Source organism: Schistocerca cancellata, chromosome 10, assembly GCF_023864275.1.
Source record: "Schistocerca cancellata isolate TAMUIC-IGC-003103 chromosome 10, iqSchCanc2.1, whole genome shotgun sequence".
Lineage (NCBI taxonomy): Eukaryota > Metazoa > Arthropoda > Insecta > Orthoptera > Acrididae > Schistocerca > Schistocerca cancellata.
Genome location: NC_064635.1, coordinates 102,003,079 through 102,016,166, shown reverse-complemented (window position 1 = coordinate 102,016,166; position 13,088 = coordinate 102,003,079). Strand labels below are relative to the sequence as shown.

The 13,088-nt window shown below is 41.0% G+C and overlaps 1 protein-coding gene across 1 annotated transcript in view; it reads right to left on the bottom strand.

Annotated features, from left to right (window-relative positions):
- Window positions 1-13,088, bottom strand: part of LOC126106856 (nuclear RNA export factor 1-like) — a 169,068-nt gene that overhangs the window by 71,350 nt on the left and 84,630 nt on the right. The window contains exon 7 of the mRNA XM_049913252.1: window positions 1,492-1,691. Coding sequence (XP_049769209.1) covers window positions 1,492-1,691 — 200 coding nt within the window. The remainder of the gene's footprint in view (window positions 1-1,491; window positions 1,692-13,088) is intronic.

The following is a 13,088-nucleotide window of genomic DNA, read 5'->3' as shown; positions in this document are numbered from 1 at the left end:
AGCTGTATAGTCATTCATTCGACCTAAATTGTGTCCATATTACAATGGACCAACTTTGTTTCGATTTGGAGGTGCGGCCTAAAACTTGTCTCTCCTTGAATTTCGAGTCTCAAATTTCAGGTGTGGCTTAGATTCGGGAAAGTTTTTTTCCCTTGATTTCGAGTCTAATTTTTCAGGTGCGGCTTGGATTCGAGTGCGGCTTAGATTCGAGTAAATACGGTAAGCCATTTACATAGATGTGGAACAGCAGAGGGCCTATAACACTTCCTCAGAGAATGCCATATATTACTACTGTTCTACTCAAGACTTTCCATAAATTACTATGAACTGTGACCTTTCTGACAGAAATCGTGAATCTGGACACACAATTGACGTGATACTGTGTAGACACACAATTTGATTAGAAATCACTTGTGAGGAATGATGTTGAAAGCCTTATGGAAATCTAAAAATGTGAAACCAATCTGACATCCCCTGTCGACAACACTCATTACTTCAACTGAATAAAGGGAGAGTTATGTTCCACAAAAAAGCTATATTCAGAGTTGGGTTGCTTTGGGGGAGGAGACCAAACACTGGGGTCATCGGTCTCATCGGATTAGGAAAACATGAGGAAGGAAGTCGGCCATGCCCTGTCACAGGAATTGTATCCCAGCATTTGCCTGAGGAAATTTAGGGAAAGGATGGCCAGACACGAGATTGAACCATTGTCTGCTGGTGTGTGTGTTGTGTGTGTGTGTGTGTGTGTGTGTGTGTGTGTGTGTGTGTGTGAGACGACAGGTGGAGTGGGTTACATGTGGGCATCTGGATCAGTGGGGTCCACTGGAATAATCAAGTTCTAAATTCAAGGAAGTGCCCCAAAGGATTTATTCACGATAACAGGGGGTACAACTGAGGCACATGAGGAAGCTACTAATTGCTTGGAAAAGTAGCTAATATGACCTAAGTCCCATGAATGGTGTGAAAGTCCAGAAGAGGCCCGTGTTAGCTGGTCTGAGTCCGGTGAGCGAGACGGTGAAGTGATGGTGCTCCATCCCTCGCCACCCGTGTCCGGCACACTCCCGTGACTCTCTTCTGCAACCCCATTGGCCAGAGATTGTGAACAGAGTCACCCTAAGTTCAATAACCTATCCTTACCGTGTGTACGACAACAGGTCAGTAGCAAGTCACGATGCCACAGGTGGGCCGTGGAAAGTCTTCTACCCGGCAAATTTTTTTGAAATTTTCTGTCCCTACCTCTTTTGAGCATGTGGTTCCCAAACAAACAATTGTGTGTGTGTGTGTGTGTGTGTGTGTGTGTGTGACGACAGGTGGAGTGGGTTATATGTGGGCATCTAGATCCAAAGCAGGACGTTGCTCGAAAGCTCAGTTACGACTGCAATCTCATTCACGTAGATGCGTCAACTATATGCTGAATGCTGTCCCCTGCTTGTATTCCACCCAGGACGCTCCAGTATTGTATTAAAAAACTAAAAATTAGTGCATACTTGCCTTGTTGTCAGTCAGATCTAATACTTTTAGTGAGCACCACTTCAGTTTATCGGCAAAGACAGTGGCGAGATGGCTCAGTGTGAACAGCCCATTTCCTGCAAGACTGAGACTAATGACGTTCGGGAACATTTCTCCTGTTTTCAGCAACTGCTGCTGCAAATGGACGTTTTCTGATGGGTCGTACATCACTTGTTGAAATTCTAAAAAGAAAAGGTAAAGAAACAACAATTTATGCAAATAAGTACGTAAAGGAAGTTTAATCCACACAAGATGTGCACACTCCTGAAAACTATAAATGAAATAAACTGTAACACAATTATTAGAAACTTTTTGGATGGTCAACAACATCAAATGAGCTTAACACTTTTAGTTCACCTTCAGTGTCATTAAATATATTTAATGTAAAACATCTGCTGTCGAGTCATCAGGACCTTGACGGAAATGTCTTAAATATCTCCAGCTGAGCTGTTACGGCACAGACTACAGCCAGTGCCCGCAGCCATTTCTAGGATGCAGTGGTTGCCAGATCCTGCAGTCAATGAACTGACAACACGGCAACTCAGCAGAAGCCGGCCACTTCCATGATGTCCTCTTTCAGGAGGCAACAGTCGGGTCTACAACAATGATCCCCTTTCAGGAATCTTCAGTGATAGCTGGAGGGTTCATTGGCACAAAGGAATACGACTATGAGGTTCCTCCTGCCGGTGTTCTCACCAGATAGCTGTACTTAAACCCCACAGGGTGTTCCAACCACCATTCGCACAGCTGGGCAATGTTATGACACAGTCGCCACCGCCGTCACCATGCCTACACTGCCCGACTGCCTCGGAATTCGGTGGCTCTCTGTGCCACATGGATTCTGCCATCACCTTTCAGTGTCAGGTACGAATGACGGACTTCACAGCTCAATCCCCCGGGGTCTGCCTGCTGCTCGCCACTGCTCTCTAGAGTTTCACTGAGAACGATGCTGTTGTGTACTGGTGCTCTGGAAAAAGCTGCCAGCTGCCTCCTACCAGCAGCAGAGACGCATCCAGTGCTTTGGCCACAGCCACCCCACCTCTACTGGCCATATCCACATCTGTCGTGTCCACTACCTCACTTCCAACTGCCCACGGGGACATTACGGGATGACACCGGGCTGCTATCAGGATGAGAATGCACACGTTACTGTTTGAGTCTGTCAGAATAATAAAGAATTGTTAAATCCACCGACTGTTTTGATGCAGTCTCCTACTAGATCCTCCAGTTTTCCTCGACATCATCCAAAAGGGGGATGTGCAAGTGGGAGTCAAATGCCTACTGACAATCACGAACCCAGTTCCTGGTAAAAACCAGCAATCATTCCACAACCCATCCATACATTTCTGGATTCAGAAGTGTAAAGGCCCAGAGTCCAATCAATCAACAAAAAAGAATAAGAAACTTTTTGTCAGATCAGAACTGTGTGCTGGACGGAGACTCAAACTTGGAATCTCTGCCTTTCACAGGAAAGTTTCACAGAACTTCTGTGAAATTTGGAAGGTAGGAGATGAAGTACTGGCAGGAGTAAAGCTGTGAGGACGGGTCGTGAGTCGTGCTCGGGTAGCTGAGTCGGAAGAGTGCTCGCCTGTGAAAGGCAAAGGTCCTGAGTTCGAGTCTCAGTCAATCACTCGGTTTTAATCTGCCAGGAAGTGTCATCTCAGTGTACACACGCTGCAGAGTAAACATTTCTTCCTGGAAACATCATCCAGGCAGTGGGTAAGCCATGTCTCCATAATTTCCTTTCTCCCAGGAGTGCTACTCTTCTATGTTTCCCAAGAGAATTTCTGTGAAGTTTGAAATATAGGAATTGAGGTACTGGCAGAACTAAAGCTGTGAGGATGGGTTGTAAGTTGTGCTTGTATAGCTCAATCAGTGGAGCCCTTGACCACAAAAGGTAAAGGTCCCACGTTTGAGTCTCTGTTCTGCTCACAGTTTTAATCATCCAGGAAATTTCATGTCAGCCCACACTCTGCTGCTGAGTCAAAATTTCATTCATGAAGAATAAGGCTTGCTTCATTCTGGTGACGGAATCAGACGGAGACTGCAAATAGTGGTTTGTCTTGGACAAAAACAACATATCCAAGTAATAGATCAGATTTTGGGTTTTCACTCAGATATCCTTATACACATGGTTCTGTTCCATTATGTCAGTTTAGATAAAGTGGCAGTATTGGTTAAAAGCCAGAGGGCCGAACCATTAACTCCTGCAACATAAACTCCATTTAATTTACCAGGGCCCACATGCCCCGTGCACAAGTTGCACGATGTAGTTTGTCGAAAGAAAGGGCATTACGCCACCCTGTGCTGAGAGTGCACCTGGTTCAGGCTTGGGTTTGTGAAAGCTTAAGAATAAGCTAGAATAGCCATAAGGTTTTTCCTGTAAATAGGAATTTTGCAAAGCAGAGAGAGAACTGGGGATCGTTAAACTGTGCCTTTAGGTAAGAAATTAAAGGAACTTTTAGTTGAGACTTCTATTAGCTGGAATTTGTACAGTGGCAATGTAAATAGCAGAAACTTAGTGTGTTTAATTTAGTAGGAATCAACTGGTATCTCATAGTGTGATATTTCGAATATTTAGTAAAGTGTGTACTAATTGGTATGATAACCACCAGGACAACATGTAGTGAACGCTAGTTAATTTGCAGATGTAAAAAGTGGTACAACACCGATCAAGTATGACACAGTCTAAGTATCACAACAGTATCAGATGGTTAGGATTTCCTGTATTTGTACCATGTGACACTGCCTCAGAAAAGCAACATGCTAAGATACCACATGGGTACAAGATGATAATCAGACACGATGCCATCACACTCCAGGTCCCTCGAGATGTAATGAGCACAATAGCAGAAAATCTGCCTACAGGATACATACAAATTTGACATTATGGAGAACAAGAGGCTTATCCCCATTCAAAACAATCATTTCTCTGACTTCATTGCACAATTATGTGAGAAACAGAACAATGGGAAATCCAGGATGGAATGTTATGAGAGAAATAGGTTAGTTTTGAGAATTTTCAAATGCTTACAAAACTACACTGACGGAAAAAAATCGCAACACCAAGAACGACTTGTGTGACATACACGAAAGATGGTAGGTGTGTTTCTAGATCTGAAAAGTAATGTCTATTTAAATTTCACACCAATCACATAAGAGAGACATTAGTAGTGGCACTGTGAGGATGCAAATCAGGTTTACTTTAAATACACGCTGTAACGGTCATCAGCATTAGTTAGAATTGAGGCTGAATATGGTGAGTTGATGTTAGTGAAGAATGCCAGTAAGGTGACAAAGACTCCACTTTCAACACCATACTGAGTTTGAATGAGGTTATGTAATGGGAATACAATAAGCTGTATGTTCTTTCTGTGATATTGCAGAAAAACTTGGCAGGAATGTAGCCACTGTACACAACTGCTGACAGCGGTGGTCACGAGAAGTGTGGTCACAAGAAGACAGGGCTCCAGACGGCCACGTGGCACTACTGAGAGGGAACACCATTGTGTTTTGTATATGGCTCTAGCACATTGTACTGCATCTGCAGCAGCAATCTGAGTAGCAGCTGGCACCACAACGACACAAGGAACTGTTACAAATTGGCTATTTCAGGACAGCTTCGAGCGAGATGTTCTGTTGCGTGCATTCCAATAACCCTGAGCCAGCACAACTGGCTACTTCAGTGATATCATTGGAGGGCAGGGTGGAGGTCTCTTGTGATTTTTGATGAAACCTGCCTCGGTGCCAGTGATGGTCGCATGTTGGTTAGGACGAGGCAATTTGAAGGCCTGTAACCAACTTGTCTGCATGCTTAACATACTGGACCTACATCTGGAGTTACAGTCTGAGGTGCAACTTCGTACAATAGCAGGGGTGCTCTTGCGGTTATCCCACACACCCTGATGGCAAATTTGTATGTCAATCTGATGAGTCAACCCATTGTGCTGCCGTTCCTCAACAGCATCCCAGGGGGTGTTCTCCAACAGGATAACACTTGCCCACATACTGCTGTTGTAATCCAATGTGCTCCACAGAATGTCAACCTGTTGCACTGGTCTGCTCGATCGATAACTGCCACTGTATTTACCAATGAAGTGCAACACAAATGTCACTCCCTCACACTAAATGACATCCGGCACCTGTACAGTACAATGTGTGCACATTTGCATGCTTGCACTAAACATTCTGGCAGTTATACCGGTTATTAATGTAGAACATTTCACGTTTGCAATAGCTTACCTCATGCTTACATTACACTGTGATCTTGCAATGTTAACCATTTCATTGCATTACCTAGACAAATGTATTCTGAAAATTTTATTACTTGTATTAATTATTTTTTGGTGTTGAGATTTTTTCCCATCAGTGTATATTTTAGAAAAGTTTTGTTAATTATGAGAGTTGTGGATAATTTATTTTGCACCTAATCAGCATCTGTCACTCACATCAATGCAAATAAACACACACTTCTGATAATTTTTGGAAGTTACCACTGTCCTGTGCATAAACTAATTTGTAGTATTAAATCAGCATTTGTGATTTAGTTAATGTATCAGATATTGTAAGCAACATATGGTGTAACATTTAGTTTTTCCTTTCAAGAGGAGTTGGCTATATATTATCTACATTTATCATAAATTAACTCTATTTTCAAGTCTGTTAGCAACTATAATTGAGCTCGAGAAGTTTTAGGAAACTAGTAATTTTTACCACAGGTTTTTCTGTTGCCTGAACAGAAATCTTGATTTGTTTATTTGCTTCAGTTGTACAGAATTAGCAATCTTTTAATTTAATAGATTAAAATATAGTCAGCAAGCTTAGTTTAAAGTTATTTGTTCATTGTCATGTAAAACACTGCACCACCCACAATGCAGCTCCATTGTCAATTGTAAGTGCTGTTCTTGAACACAGGATGATTTAGTTGATATTCGTAAGCAGCTAGAAATCATAATTTAAATAATGAAAACTGTAACAGTTACTTTTTTTATGCTTATCATAACAGGTTTCCAGAATTTATTCTCATTTCCAGGTGCATTTTTGCATTTGTTTACATGAATACGTTTTGTGATGTTTGCATGCATGATTTTCTGCTTCTTTTGCACCTTTTTGAAGTTAGACTGCAATTGGAAAATCCGACAAAATGAATCTTTGAGTGTTTTTAAATGCTAATGTTAGAAATGGTATTTTTGTTTGCCTGCTTACAGGTGTTGTGCCTCCTCTATTATACAGAATATCAAACAAACGCAAATCATCACATGCATTGTGTTTTCAAAACATGCTACAAAGATATTACGACAACATGGCTTCACAAAGAGTTTGTACACAGCCAGCGTTGTTGCAGTTAAGGTTGTAAATTATAAAACATATTTTATACCGCTAATAACAACTAAACTATCAATTACTTTTTTCTTAATGATGATATGTACATATTTATGAAAATTGTTACAGTTATCATAGGAAGGAGAAACATCTGAAGAAATTAACTGAATCACTATCTAGTTTGTCCCTGAGAACTTTTTCTCTTAGGGTTTGTGGTGTACATAAAATTTAAAGCTCCCTCATTAAATTCATTGTATAAGATTTTCAAAAGTGGTAGAGTATCTTAAGATTTTCTTGTGTGTTTCCGAATGGGTGTCCACTGTTTTTTTAGGTGTGTGGCTATTGCAGATTTGTAAATTGGTTATGTGTGAAACAGTTGACATGTTCATTGTATCTAATTTTAAAATTCCTGGTACTTTGTCCTATTAGTAGCTTGAGTAAGTTTTACATGTTATTTTGTGTATTACTGAGTCGGAGAATTTATCTTTTTATTATTTAATGTGTGGACTAGTTACGGTTGTAGTTTGTTGTTTGTGGAGACAGCTAGTTTTACTTTATGTGACCTAAGTGGGTTTGCTATTTTTTGAGAAATGTTACTTATGTAAGGTATGCTGGCCATAAATTTGGTTGTATTATTGGTTTCTTCGAAAGAACCAGAAATTTCTTTCTTTTTTTGTTACATGTCTCTGCATACTGTCGATCACTGAGCTGGGAGGTCATTGGCCACTGCAATTTGCTTAATGATCTCTAATTCTTTCTCCTTGTCCTCACTGTTCATTGGGATTTTGTTTGCTCTGTGTATCACCATTTTGTGTGCAGCTTTCTTGTGTACATGATGTGGCAGGGATTTTGCTAGCTGAGGTTGTCTTTTTTCTGTGCACAAATCTAGAAAATTAATGGTACTTTTTTGTATTCAGCCGTGAAATTTATTTCCATATGTATATCATTAAACTAATCTATGGTGTTATTGGTGTCATTTTTGAGTAAAATTAAGGTATCATCCACGTATCTTTTTTAGTATACTATGTATCGTGAGCAGGGTTCCTGGTTGCTGAATATTTTCTGTTTTAGATGGTTTATGAAAAAATCTAATATTATGCCAGATATGGGTGAGTCCATGGGTAGCTCATATGTTTGTCGATAAATGTTGCCACTGAATGGGTTTGCGATGTCTAGTGATATTAAGTAGGCACAATCTGAATTGTTTATTTCTTTTATTTCAGTGACTAGTGTGGTACTGTTTTTTGTGAGATAGTTTGTATGTACAGCTGTTCATACTTTTAATTACAGGCCCTATAGGACATTCTTCCTTGCGTACTTTAGATTTGGTTCTTAATAGGGGAGCCTTAGAAGTCATACAGGTGATGTATTTCTTCCCATACTCTGTCAGTAAGAAATGTATTTTCTTTAATTGTCCTTTGATTTTGTTGTGGAATTGTTTTGTTGTATCTTTGTTAAGTTGTACTATGTTGCTTTCTGTGAACAATGTATTCACTTTCTTTCATAATGACAAATGTGTGGCTTTTATCTGATTTTAAGGTTAATGTCTGATTTTCTCCAAGTTTTTTTGTTTATATCACTGAATATGACAAATGAAATTAAGCTGGAAATTGCCCTGACTGACATCGAACTGGCACCTGCTGTGGTGTGCTGCAACAGCCCCCTAGAGTCGTATACCTGTGCTAACAAAGATATAAAGTATTATCCTCACCTGGGGATCCTCTCTCTGCACGAAGTACGGGATCTGTCAGTACTCGTCCACTCGACTGTGAGTGTCGTGTCATTGGTATATCTAGGTGTCCCGTATGGGACGGACAGGGACCTGAGAGGACTCAAGGTGTTATACCGATCTCCATAACCAAGAAGTTTGAAGTGCTGTCTTTCAATGAAACTGAGCCAGTGGGGCTTACTTCACCTGTTTTGGGAAAACCTGCTTCATCTTGTGTAGAGAGGAGGCAAAACCAAGAGGGCAGGGGTATATTAATCATTGGCAGTTCTGACACATGGCAAATAATGGTACCACGTAGAGAAAATGGACAGAAGGGAACACCAGGTGCACTCTGAGTATATGCCTCATTCGACATGTTGAAGAGGCTATCTGTCAGCCACTGAGGAAACAGAGCTCAACCAATTGCAGATTGTGACGCATTTCGGAACAAACGATACCACCTGCATCTGTGCTCCGAGGTCATACTTGGATCATTTCAGTGACTGGCAGAGAAAGTTGCAAAGACAAGCCAAGTGAAAGGAGTTTCAACGATGTTCACAGTTTGAAACATTGTCCCCAAAACTGATTGTGGGTCTTTGGTTCAGAGTCAAATTGAAGGATCAAACAGAAGGCTCTGAGGGTTCTGTGAGAAGCTAGGCCACAACTTCCTGGATTTGTGCCATAGGACTAAGAACTGTAGATATAAATGAAGGAATGACCCAAAGTATAAGTAGAGAAGAAGTCAAAAACATGATGAAGAAAATTAAAAATGGGAAGGGCCTACGGGCACACCAAATCCCAACAGAAGTATGGGAAAGTCTGGGAGAACAGGGAACTGATATTCTCTGGGATATAATGCAGAAGATCTGGAAAGGAGAAAGAATGCCAGATGCTTGGAGAAGCAGTATACTGATTCCCATATATAAGGGGAAAGGGGATATCCAAAACAGTGGCAATTATAGAGTCATAAAACTGATGTCCCACACAATGAAGATCTGGGAAAGGATAATTGAGAAGAGGTTGCGTCTAGAAACTGAAGTATGTGAAGAACAGTTTGGATTTATGCCAGGAAGAGGAACAACCGATGCAATATTTGCACTAAGGCAAGTGACGGAGAGGCACAGACAAGTACAAGCCGAAATTCATATGGCCTTTATTGATCTTGAGAAGGCCTATGACAGGGAGCTGAGGCAAGAGATATGGAGATGTCCGAGAAGTAAATGCCTACCAGAAAAATATATCAGGGTGGTAGAAGACATGTATGAGGGTGCAATGACACAAGTCAGGAGCAGTGCAGTTGCAACAAGGGCACTTCCAGTGAGAGTAGGACTACATCAGGGATCTGCTCTCAGCCCACATCTCTTTGACCTTGTCATGGGTGTACTAGTCAAAGATGTGAAAAAAGAGGCACCTTGGAGCATGATGTTTGCCGATGATGTTCTAATCTGTGAACCCACCCAGGAGGCACTTCTAGAAAACCTTGAACGGTGGACAAAAGCTCTAGAGGAAAGGGGAATGAGAATTAGCAAGGTGAAAACAGAGTATATGTGTACAAAGGATGCCAAAGATGTATATATTAACCTGCAAGGAAAACAACTGACACTAGTCAAGAAATTTAAATACCTAGGCTCTTACATGCAAAGTGATGGAAGACAGGAGGCCAAAATACAGCACAGGATAAATAGTGGATGGATGAACTGGAGGAAACTGAGCAGAGTACTGTGTGATAAGAAGGTTAGCTGCAGAATGAAAGGAAAGCTTTACATGTTGGTGGTGAGGTCTGCAATACTGTATAGCGCAGAAACTTGGCCTATTACAAAAGCCCAAGAGAAAAAGATGGAAGTGTCAGGAATGAGAATGTTAAGGTGGATGAGTGGTGTGACACGAAAGGATAGACTAAGGAAAGAGTACATCAGGGGAACAGTGAAAGTGGGGCCCATAGGGAAGAAGATCCAAGAAAGTAGGCTATGGTGGCATGGACATGTGCAGAGAAGAGGAGAATACTATGTGGGGAGAAGAGTTGAAGACATAAAAAATGAAGAATCAAGGAGAAGAGGAAGACCAAAACTGAGATGGAAAGACAAGGTAGCAGGGGACCTATGGGAGAGAGGATGGCTTGGAGAATAAGCATTGGATAGGCATTTACAGAAGAGAAGGATCCAGCAGGGCAACACCGACCCCACATGACTTGGAAAAGGCTTAGAAGAAGAAGAAGAAGAAGCTGAGAACTGTAGGGTTTCCCAAAATGGGTCAGGTGAGCTACCCATTGTAGGCTACCACCCAGCTACCTGACTGGTGTGCAGGGTACAGAAAAGGGTTTCTTACATTAGGTGACTCTCCATCTAGCCCAGATAATGACAGCTGTAGGAGACCCATAAGAATAAGAGGAAGATCCAAAAGAACACCACCCCTCCCTCACAGAAGAGAGTATTAAAATCCTAGTAGTTAACTATCAAAGCAATTGCAACAGTGCCAGAGGCTGAAGTGCTCCTGAAAAGTGTGAAGTTCACATAACACTACATACAGAAAGCAGTCTGAAACTTGAACCTGATTGGTGCGACATTTTTGGGAAAATTTTAAGTATTTTAAGTATTTCTCAAAATGACAGGCTAATGGGAAATGGAGGAGTGGTATTTATCTCAGTAGACAAACTCGTAACCACTGAGGCACTAATCGAAGCTGTATGTGAGACTGTTTGGACATAACTCAGAATCAGGGATGGGCATAATGTGCATAAAACGATAGTTGGAACTTTCTATCACCCACCACTCACTTCCTGATGTAGCCAAAAATTTTAGAGAAACCTCAATATGCTTGTAAGTCCAACAACCAACTGGGAAAATTACAGTTTTGTTAGTGGTTGACATGGCAAGATACCCTGCCAAACTTTACTAAATGTCTTCTCTGAAAACTACATAGAAGAGACAGGTCATAACGCTACTCAATATGGAAATATATCTATAAGCAACAAACAGACATGAAAGTTTTGAGGACCTCCGCATTGAAACTGGTATCAGTGACCAAGAGGCGGTTGTGGAAACAATGATTACTGAACTATGAAAAACATATAAAACAAGTAGAAAGATACGTCTTTCAGTAAAGTAGATAAAAAAGCAGTAGTGTTATATATGAAAAAGGAACATGAAACTTTTAGCACAGGAGAAGAGCTTGTAGAGGAACTATAGCTCAAGTTGAAAAGAACGGCTGACTACGCACTAGACAGATAGGTATCCAGCAGAACAATTCACGACAGAAGGGACCCTCCGTGGTACACAGTCACTGTAAAGAAACTTCTAAAGAAATAGAGACTATTGCACAGTAGCTGTAAACTAAGCGCAGAACTACAGATATAGAGATATGCTGAATGAAAAACATTTGGCTGTCAAGAGAGCAACGAGAGAAGCTTTCGATGACTATCTTAGCAGAATATTGTCAAATGATCTTTCACAAAACCCAAATAAATTCTGATTGCACACGAAGGCCATTGGTGGCACCACATTTCTGTCAAGTCACTCGCGAATGAGACAGGAACTGAAATTGAGGGCGCCCGAGGCAAAGTTGAAATAGTGTCAGCGGTCTTAACAAACAGCTGAAATTGTTAAAATTGAAGAAATCTCCAGGGCCCAAAGGAATCCCAATCAGATTCTATAACGAATTTGCAGCTGATTTAGCACCTCTTTTAACTACAACCTATTGTAGATTGCTCAAACAAAAACCATATCCAGTGTTGGAAGAAAGCACAGGTCACAGCTGTTTGCAACAGCCGTAATAGAAAGAGTCCACAAAACTACCATCCAACATCCTTGGCATCAATTTGTTGTAGAATCTAAGAACATATTCTGAGCTCAAACACAGAGAGGTATCTTGAACAGAGTGATCTCCTCCATGCCAACCAGCACAGATTCCAAAAACATTGATCACGTGAAACCCAACTCATATTTTCTCGCATGACATACTGAAAGCTTTGGGTTGAGGCAACCGGGTAAGATGTAATATATCTTGGTTTCTGAAAAGTGTTCGACTCAGTGCCATGTCTATGGTTACTTCAAAAGTTTGATCGTATGGGATACTAAGTGAAATTTGTGACTGGATTGAGGACTTTTTGCTACAGAGGACACAGCAATTTATCTTGAATCGAGAGTCGACATCAGATGTAGAAGTAACTTCGAGTGTTACACAGAAAAGTGTGCTGGGATCCTTGCACACCGTGTTGTATATTAATAACTTTGAAGAGAATATTAATAGTAACCTCAGACTTTTTGCAGATGATGCAGTTATCTATAATGAGGTACTGTCAAAAAGAAGCTGCATAAATATTCAGTCAGATCTTGATAAGATTACAAAGTGATGCAGAGATTGCCAGCCTGCTTTAAATGTTCAGAAATCTAAAAATGCGCAATTCATTAAACAAAAAAACGTAGTACATTTTGACTATAATATTAACGAGTCACGCTGGACTTGGCCAGCTCATACAAATACCTGGGTGTAACACTTTGTAGGGATATGAAATGAAATCACCACATGGGCACAGTCGTTGGTAAAGCAGGCA